This window comes from Tetrahymena thermophila (genome assembly GCF_000189635.1).
Source record: "Tetrahymena thermophila SB210 genomic scaffold scf_8254716, whole genome shotgun sequence".
Taxonomy (NCBI): Eukaryota; Ciliophora; class Oligohymenophorea; order Hymenostomatida; family Tetrahymenidae; genus Tetrahymena; species Tetrahymena thermophila.
This window is the reverse complement of record NW_002476481.1, coordinates 177,970-188,281: the sequence shown is the minus strand read 5'-3', so window position 1 is coordinate 188,281 and position 10,312 is coordinate 177,970. Positions and strand designations below refer to the sequence as shown.

Sequence of the window (10,312 nt, the reverse complement as noted above, 5' to 3'; positions counted from 1 at the left end):
TTTAACTGAAATATTATAACAAATTTATTAAAATTTTAATATTATATTAAATAAAAAATAAAATAATAAATTTAATCGCATTTAAACCTAAAAAATAAATCTAAAAGGCTAATTAATTATTTTATAGAATGTAAAATATATTATTTTATTATTAATTTGAGAAGTAATCAATATTAAGAATTGATGTTCATTTAGATCTTTTTAATTTTATTTGTTTGTTTGATAAGCTTTAGCAAATAATTTAACAATAACTTTCAATCTTCAGTTTTGCTTCATATACTTGATTAAATACTAATTAATTAATTAAGTATAATTTTCAAAATTTAAACAATGACTTCAATATATTGGAGTCTTAATATGTGAATGAACGTTTATAGTTCATCATGTCAAATTTTAAATAATATCAGAATAATATTTTATTTTCTTTTAAATTTTATTAAATTATTTATGCAAAACCGAATTTATTAACTCAATTGTTGGCTATAAATATATTTGTCAAGTATTTAGTTTTATAAATATTATAGTTTTTATAATTGCAATTTTAAATTTTGAAATTATTAATATATTGACTGATAAATCTTTATTTACTTATTTATCTGATAATATCCACTTTCACATTTTAAGCACATAGTATACATACTAGAAGGATCACCCTTACATCTTTAACAATTTGTAACGCAAATATTGCAATAAGAAGTTCCACTAGAAAGTTTAATAAAAATTTATAATAAGTAATATAAAAAAAACTTTTTAAATTGATAATATGAATGAAAAAATTTGTAATTTGAAAAAAAATATTTTAGAAACTTTCTATTTATACAATAGTTAACATTAACGAATTTACAATTCTTCTTATTAATAGCAGTCATATTCTAATTGCCTTAAAGATATCTATTTATTTTTAATATTTTATTAAATAAGAGTAAATAGTTGCAGATGAACAAATTTTATGATCGATCAAATAATTTTAAATTTCTTTTTCTTGAAAGAATAATTTAGTTTGGATTTTTTATAAAAATGTTTGTATTATTTTAGTATAATTATTCTTAAAATGCCTAAATTAATTTTATTTTTATATAAAATAACTGTAATTAATTATACTGCTTTCATTTTTATTGGTAGAAATACTACTTCTAGGAAGATAAAAACAATCACTCTTAAACTCATATATCTTATATATTCTTTTAACTCTAAAAGATTTAATTTAATAAATAATTATTGATTTGTTAGATGTCTTAATAAAATTTTAGATAAATAGTCAATTTTTAAGTTAAGATTCCTCTCTGCTAAACCTCTCTTTGATAACTTTAGAAACTTGTATCTTTTTTAATTTAATTTAATTATTTTGCTTTCTTCTGTTTTGTTTTGTTTTTTTCTGATGATGATGATGATGATGATAGAAAAATAGCCTCACAAAATTTGATATCTTTTTTGCAATTAAATATTGAGTGTCTATATTATAATTCTCATAAAAATTGATGTTAATTATTTATGGTTGTGTATATTTTAATTTTTCAAAAAAAAATTTATAGTTATATAGAGGCTAGTAAGAAGTATTGTTATTAATTAAAGGCTATGGTTACAGCTCATAAAATTTTATATCTTAAGAAATACTGTAAAACTTGTTTTAATTTAAATTTTTGTAGGTAAAAAATTTTAATATTTTTATGATAATTCGACCACTTTAAATAATAATATACCAAAGCATAATTGAGGGATAAAATATTTATTTTACAGTATTTATAAAAAGAGTTTGAGATACTGTAATATTAGTAAGAGAGAGAGCCTTTACATTAATACTAATTAAATCTGATTTAGAAATAACAAATTTAGTTATTTTTTACATTAATTTATTGTTTTCTCAAATGAGAAAATTCTTAAGCAAGCAATTAATAGTCATATATTGCTGCTTTAATTTAATTAAATCATTAAATAAATAAGTCTAAGTACATTCAAAATATTACAAAGTTTAAAAAATTCCCATCTATTTAATTACTAAACCTAACATTATATTTATAACTCATCAAAATATTGTTTACTTTTGATAAAAAATTTAAAAATTGTTTACTTACAATTATTTAATGTAGTAAAAATCTATTTAATTAATTATAAGAGATATTAAAAAACAAAAAAATAAAAATATTAAACTTGGAAATAGTTTATGATGCTAGGCTCATGACATTGTATTATAAAATAATTTTTTTATTTGATTGTAAATTAAGTTTAGTAAGTATCGAATAGTGTGAAATTATCATTTAAAAAACTCATATAGTTTCGCTTAAAAAATACTTTCTTTTAAAATATAATCCTCTTGGTATCAAACAAAAATAATTTTATGGTAAGATACAAAAATAAATAATAATAGAAATAAATAGAATTTAAAATTATTTTTTTCAATATTAATATTTACTATACATAAAATACAATTAATAATAGCAAGTATTTTATTGACCTTTTTATAGTTTTTACTGCTATTAAATTTGTAAAATTTTCGATATAAATGCATTTATTTGCATAAAATTAAGGGTGAGTAGGTTAAATTAAATATTTTATAAAATAAAATAATAATTTTTTTTAAAAATAAATTATGATTTTAAATTTTTGAAATATTAAATGTTGATTTTTCCCTCTCTATTAAAAGTTAGTGCATGCTTATGCTGAAGATATATAGTAATAACTGTAACATTAATTTTTAAGTTTTGATTTTTAACTTACTCAATTTTAAAAGATGCATATTAATTAATATTAATTTTACATTAATTACATAAGAAAAATAATCAAGTTTCTTTTGATATTAATATTCTTTCTTAACATCTAAAGAATATTTCCATCCTAGTAGATATTATTTTTATTTGATATTTAATTGTTTTATATATTATATCTATTAAATATAACATAGCTAATTTTTAACTATTAATAATTATTTTATGATTTCATTTAATTAATTTGAAGATTTATAATAATTTAAGAAAATCTTTTTAACATTAGATCGTTTAAATAAATTAAATTTATTTGACAGGACGATTTAGTTCTAACACTATTTTATATATATAAATTTAAATAATTCTTAAATAAGATTAAAAAAAATCAGTAAATTAATAATGTTTTAATTTGCATAAAATGTTTACTGAATTAAGTACCAACAATAATAATTTTATATTTTGTTTAAATTCTAGTTTAAAAAAGATTTTTAAATTTTTATTAGAAGATTAAAAGTTTAAATACAAGATAAATTACACTATAATTTGGGCAACTTTATAAAAAAACTATTTTCCAAAATGTGATCTTAACATATTATTAGATTTTAAAATTTTAGTATTCATTATTTAACTAGTATTAAGGTAATTTTGCTAATAACTATTTAAATTAAACTTCAATAATTTCATATTTTTTTTTACCAACTATAATTATATGATTTATTATCTAACATTTCAAATATTTAGATAATATTAGTTTCATTTATTTATTCAATTTATTGTGTAGTTGCACTTGTAGCTCTTATTTTATTTATATGTAAAAGTTGTTATACATATTTCAAGACTCTTTAAATAATTGTTAGTAATTAGAATATGATTAATCCTCCTTATATTGCAAAACTTACATACCTAAATACTTTGGTTAAAAAATTATTATAATATATAGAAAAAAGTTATAAATTAGTTTACTTAATTGCATATTTTAAGATAAGCTAGCTAAATTATATGCATTGTAGTCATTATCTGTTATTAAAATAACTCCTAAAAGAACAACTAATATTGCAAAGAGCAATTCTTATAATACCACAATAAAATTTAATTGTTTTTCTAAAAATGGCTTTGATATAGAAATGTAAATAATAAACACCATATTTAAACCTGCATGAATCCAACAACTTAGATGCTACTTATCTTAAGTAAATATGAATATTGATTAAGCCACAGTTATAATCACTTTTTTTAGCTCACATAAAATCCAAAATATTCTAGAATGCCAATTAGATACTTCAACTTTTTAAGTCAAACTTTCAATTGATTCCAAGTCTGTAAATGATATTGAATAGTATTTAAACCCTACTTTAATATTCCAATAAAGCTACAAAATTACATACACAAATATAGAAATAGCCATAGAAATTAATTCTATTTTTTCAAGCTTTTATTTTGATGTAAGTAAGTAGACTGCATTCAAAATCAAAAAGCTAGAAGCAATTCTAAAAAAATTAACAAATAAATTCCATTTAAAATAGAAATATATTTGGTAGAGTTTACTGTTGTTTTAATTATTATGATCAATCCTACAAGTAGCTGATGACAAAACCACAGCGATAAGAAGAGTAGTAAAGATAATGACTCCTAGGGTTATAAGAGATATAAAGCAGTTGCTAAGATAGCTATCTACAAAATCATTTACAGAAATAAGTGTATTAAAAGATTAAAATTAGTATAAAGTTTAACTAGATGATTACTTAAATACTATCGGTACAATAGTAGCTACATGATATGCATAGTATGTTTTTAATTCAAGTTAATTCATCCACAGCGAATTCAACTTGGAAGCGAATATGTAGTTTCCAATAAGTTAGGAGTTTTATATTAAAATTTAGCCAAGTGAAGTTCCAAATGGCGTAAAAAGAGAAGTAATCATTATTAAAACTATGTTTGAAATAATTAAAATATTTAGAATTTAGGTTTGAGATTTACTTGTATCAAATCTTGACATACAATTTTAATCAGGTTTACTTTATTCGTTTAAGCAACCTACTTTTTAAACATATTCTAGTTCATCCTATTAATTTTGTATTTTAGTGTTGTTTTCACAAGTATTTGTGACTTTGCTTAAGGTTAAACCTTGAGCACATATTAAGCATTAATTTTTATCTACTCCAGAGCAAGTCAAGCAAGTTTCATCACAATATTCACATTTATTAGTAGTCTTATTTAAAAATGTACCCTCTTCGCATTTATCACATTTTTTTAAAGTAGGTTATAAAATCAGACCTAAATTACAAGATTTACAATTAGCTTCTAATTCACCATCACAAGATCTGCAATTTTTATGGCATTGAATACACTTGTTTTCTTTAATATAGTATCCATTTTTAGTGTAACAATTATCTGTGCATGTGCTATTACTATTTAATTAATATTTTCAAGATAATTTTTAAATTAAAATTTGAAAAATTTTTAAATTAAACTTTACCTGACTAATAAATACTAAGGTTTACTGCATGATAAGCAGTCAGTGCTATTTGTTCCTTTGCATGTTAGACAAGATGAATGACATTTAAGACATTTGTCTCCATCAATAAAAACTCCATTTTAATTACATGAAACGCATTAGCTACTAAAGTTAGAAGAAGAAAAAAAATAATTATTTTTCGTGCAAAATTAAATATATAAAATTTATAATAAAATTACTCTTCAAATAAATACAACCTTTTAGGACATGATCTACAATCATTTTATGTTGGGCCTGAGCATTTTAAGCAAGTTTAATTACATTACAGACATTATTTTTAAGAAATAAAATATCCATCTTAATCACAAGATGTGCATTTGTTGCTATTTTTAAAATAAATTAAATTAGTTTTATTAATTATTTTTAAGTAAGTAAAGCGAAAATCATTTAATAAAGCCATTTTATATTCATTCTAACAGCTATTTAAATATATAAATGAATTAATTCTCAAAAATTAATAAAGTCATATCATTTTCAAAGAAAGAAATATTTTAAGTAATATGAAAAAATAAGTTTTCAAAATAATTACTCTTATGTTAAGTACTTTTATGGTGCGCATTCTAAACATTTATTATTTTATATTTCATCGCATTTAATGCAAGATTTATCACATTATATACATTTGCCATTTTTAGATTTAAATTGTCCTATTTCTTCACATTTTACACACTCATTGCTTATATTAATTTAAAAAATAGAAGTTATAATTTTTTTTATAAATTAACAAATCTTATCATTACCTTGAATTTAAGTATAAATTTGGTTCACATTTTGTGCAATTATTTTTAGTTCCACTACATTTTAGGCATTAAGGACTACAATCTTCGCAATATTAATCTTGTGAAAATTGTCTATCTTAGTCGCAAGCCACACATTCATTACTTTTAATTAAAAGAAAGAATAAATTTTACCTTCTAAGGAGAAAAATGAAGAAAATTTTAATGAGAATTTAATAGGATTAATAATTTTAATTACTTTTTTGTCAAATATTTTCCATTTTAGCAAGCTGTGCATTTATTTTTCAAACTTCCGTTGCATTAAAGGCAAGATGGATCACATTAGAGACAATATTTTTAAGAAATAAAATATCCATCTTAATCACAAGATATGCATTTGTTTCTATTTTTAAAATAAACTAAATTAATTTTATTAATTATTTCATAGTAAAGCAAATATCATTTAATAAAGTATATTTTATATTCAAACAAACAACTATTTAAATATATGAATGAATGAGTTAATTCCTGATAATTATTAATTTAATAAATTAATTTCATATTCAAACAAAGAAATATTTTAAATAAATGAATAATTAGTTTTCAAAATAATTACTCTTATGTTAAGTACTTTTATGGTGCGCATTCTAAACATTTATTATTTTATATTTCATCGCATTTAATGCAAGATTTATCACATTATATACATTTGCCATTATAAGATTTAAATTATCCTATTTCTTCACATTTTACACACTCATTGCTTATATTAATTTAAAAAATAGAAATTATAAAATATTTTTATTAATAAACAAATCTTATCATTACCTTGAATTTAAGTATAAATTTGCTTCACATTTTGTGCAATTATTTTTAGTTCCACTACATTTTAGGCATTAAGGATTACAATCTTCACAATATTGACCTTGTTAAAATTATCTATCTTAGTCGCAAGCCACACATTCATTACTTTTAATAAAAAGAAAGGATAAATCTAACCTTCCAAGGAGAAAAACGAAGAACATTTTAATGAGAATTAAATAGGAATAATAATTTTTAATTACTTTTTTGTCAAATATTTTCCATTTTAGCAAGCTGTGCAACTATTTTTTAAACCTCCGTTGCATTAAAGGCAAGATGGATCGCATTAAAGACATTTATCTCCAAGGATATATTATTTATCTTATTTACATGAAACACATTCACCACTAAATATTGGTAAAATAAAATTATATAATATGCTCAGTAAATGATAAAAATAAATCATTAAAATAATTACGAATTTAATAAATAACTATCAGTTGGACAGGATATACAATCTATTTTACTTTTTCCTTAACATTTTTTACAAGTTTAATCACATTTATAACAATAGCCCTATTGTTCAAAATATCCATCTTAATCACATGATATGCATTAATTGCTATTTATTTAAAAACGTTCGTTATTTAATATAATCAGTTTTTTACAATTAATGCAAAAACTTTAAAATATTTTAATAACAATAAAAATTTACTCTTCTGTTTTGAGTAAATTATAAGAGCATGTTTCACATTATGTACTTTTTGTACCTGTACATGTTTTACAAGACTAATCGCATTTCATACAGCCTTACAATGTCATAGTATATCCTAATTTACAGGTATTACAATTTTTATTTGATGGTCCTTAGCATCCATTACAAGAAATGTCACAAGCCTAACAAGATTGTCTGCTATTATTAATTAGATAATTTATTAATATTTTTATTAATAATATTAAATAAAGTTTTTTTGATATTTAATTTTAATATTTTTCTTATATATAGTACCCTAGGGTACTGCCCTTTTCAAGGCTACATACACGAGTATTAATAAATAATATTGTACAAAAACAAAAAAATTAAAATTCAAAATCTATTTTAGATTTTTTGTTTACTTATCATTAAAATCAAAAATCAAATATTATATTGAATTTTTTATTTACAATACTTATAAATAAAGTTAAATATTTCACTAATTTTGTTTTGATTTTATTTACTTAAGAAGATGTAAAAAATAATATATATAAGAGTGTTCCAAGTGGATTGCAAGAAAATGAATCGATTTTGAAATAAAAAGCAATTATTACTTTTTTATTAAATTATTAAATATGAGATAACATATTTTAGGGATTGAGTTTTAGAAATTTTTAAAAATAAATATTAAAAAATCCGCGGCATAATCATAAAGCGCAATTAATTACCTTGCATTTTTTAAACTTTATACTTTTTGCTATTTTATTACCTCACAAAAGCTTAATTAGTACCTAATTGATTTTTAAATCTAAAGAAATAGCTTAGTTAGTTAATAGATTTTGTATTTTTTGCAAAGTATTTTGTTTAAAAATATTAAAATAAACCTAATTTGGTTGGATATTTTAAAAATTTACTTTAATAATCTAGTCTATATTTATAATTAAAATAACTTTTTAATCAAAAAATGATTTCATTTTAATTATGAAAGTTTCAAAAGTAAATAAATGTTTGCTTAAAAGTTGAAAAATGTTAATCTGAACATTCATTATTCAGTCTTATGTTCAATTAATGATTAAAATTTGTTTTTACCCCTCCATTAGATAATATTGATCATCATAAATAATACATTAAGATGTATTAATCGCATCATAAATACTACAGTTACTAATACAGATATAACACTCTGTATGATAGAAAATGTCATTATATCAATTAAAATATCTAAATATAAATTAAATTATTTTTATTTAAAAACAAAATAAATAATTTTTTATTACGTACATCCATCAGAACAGCTTAATAATTATCTAAAAGATTTAGCAATCTATTTTATTTTATAAAATTATTTTTATTTAAGTTAAAAATTAAAAAAGTAATTAAATTGAATAAAAATATTTTTTTGTAATTGAAATAAAAATAATACAAATAAAAAAAATCAAAAACCTTTAAATTTTCTTTAAAAATCTATGTTAGTAGCAAAGGTTAAATAAAATACATTTTTTATAATTTTAATATAAATAAAGATCTACTTGTTAATTTATTTCCATATCTCCTTCGATTAAAAATATCATCTGAATGATAATAAAAGCTATTTATTTAAAACCCATTTTTTTTATGTGCAATCAATCTGCCAAAAACTTAGATTTACTTTTTTAGATTATTTTAATTTGTTAATTTTATGAAAAAAAAGGTTTATAGTAATTTGGATCATCTTCTTAATAAAAAAACAAATTAAGTTTTCTTTTAACTTTTAATGCTGTATTAATCGTTTGAACATAATTTGTTTTTAATCACAAAAAATATTGAAATAAAGCACTCAATTTACAATCAAATCATAATTAGATATTTACGCATTACAAAAATTTTATGGTAAATAATCAAGATTGATATTTATTGTATTTATTTAGTTTTTTCTAAAATTTTATTGATAATTTTTTAATAGTCTTTGTTAATAGTATTTTTTCTGCTGTTTAAAATTCTAAAAACTTAAAAATGTATTCACCAAAAAAAATTAATTTTATATCAATCTTACAAATACATACGATGAGGTAAAGAACTTTTTAAATTTTACATACAAAATATTTTTCAAATGAAGAAAAAAATTCATAAAATTGATTATTAACATTAAAGCAATACTAATTAAACCTAACACTAAAAAATACAAAACTTCTCCTAATTAATTTAAATTGATGGTATTTATATGAGAAAATCAGTATCTGTTAACCACAAAAATTAATTAATTAACTAAAAAATATATATAAGCCACAAATAGCATATAAAAATGCATGCTTGAATACACAAATATCCAAAAATTAAATAAATTTGTTAAGTTTAAAATCCTTTTTCATTAATTATCAATTACTTCATATAATTTATACACATACACACTTTTTAATTAATAATCAATCAAAATAAGCTTTACTTTTTTTTAATTTTCCTTATCAATCTAAGAATTAATTTTGGATGTTTCAAAAATAAAATTATTTAAAGCTTACATAATTTAAATATTTTCTTTAAAGTTTATTTCAATGTTCATTCTTTGTTTGAAAACAATTAAAACTAAATAAATATTAATAAATCTTTTGCTTTTTTACATTAAAATGACTAATTCGTAGATTTGTTTTTTTATTATAATTGCTTGAAGAACATTTGAAGTAATTTAATTGAGAAATATTTATTATTTTAGATATTTTTTTATTTTCCATTCAAAATCTTTTCCAATCAATTTTATTTTTTTTCTAATCTAACATTTCAAATATTTAGTTAATATTAGTGTCATTAAATTATTCTATCTATTAAGGTTTAGCGTTATTTATTTCTCTTACTTTTCTTTAAAATAGAACCTGTTAAATATAATTATATAGCCTTTACAAGATCATAAATA

The 10,312-nt window shown here is 19.8% G+C and overlaps 3 protein-coding genes across 3 annotated transcripts in view; all 3 read right to left on the bottom strand. All coding sequences in view use genetic code 6, as the record gives it.

Moving 5' to 3' along the window:
• The window catches only part of TTHERM_000097819 (hypothetical protein), a gene marked incomplete at both ends in the record, with an annotated part of 965 nt that extends 583 nt beyond the window's left edge, over nt 1–382 (bottom strand). The window contains 2 exons of the mRNA XM_012796602.1: nt 1–5; nt 336–382. The exon at nt 1–5 is cut by the window's left edge and continues 258 nt beyond it. Coding sequence (XP_012652056.1) covers nt 1–5; nt 336–382 — 52 coding nt within the window. The remainder of the gene's footprint in view (nt 6–335) is intronic.
• A 3,885-nt stretch (nt 383–4,267) lies between these two features.
• TTHERM_00097810 (zinc finger lsd1 subclass family protein) lies at nt 4,268–7,556 on the bottom strand (the record flags this gene model as incomplete). Its single annotated transcript, XM_001012127.3, has 10 exons — nt 4,268–4,373; nt 4,445–4,631; nt 4,680–5,110; nt 5,747–5,893; nt 5,958–6,098; nt 6,193–6,336; nt 6,550–6,696; nt 6,762–6,902; nt 6,998–7,141; nt 7,450–7,556. 10 exons carry the CDS (start codon nt 7,554–7,556, stop codon nt 4,268–4,270), a joined length of 1,695 nt encoding a protein of 564 aa, XP_001012127.3.
• Nucleotides 7,557–10,133: 2,577 nt separating this feature from the next.
• Nucleotides 10,134–10,312, bottom strand: part of TTHERM_000096802 (zinc finger lsd1 subclass family protein) — a gene marked incomplete at both ends in the record, with an annotated part of 2,353 nt that continues 2,174 nt past the window's right edge. The window contains one exon of the mRNA XM_012796601.1: nt 10,134–10,312. This exon is cut by the window's right edge and continues 779 nt beyond it. Within this exon, the coding sequence (XP_012652055.1) occupies nt 10,134–10,312 (179 nt within the window).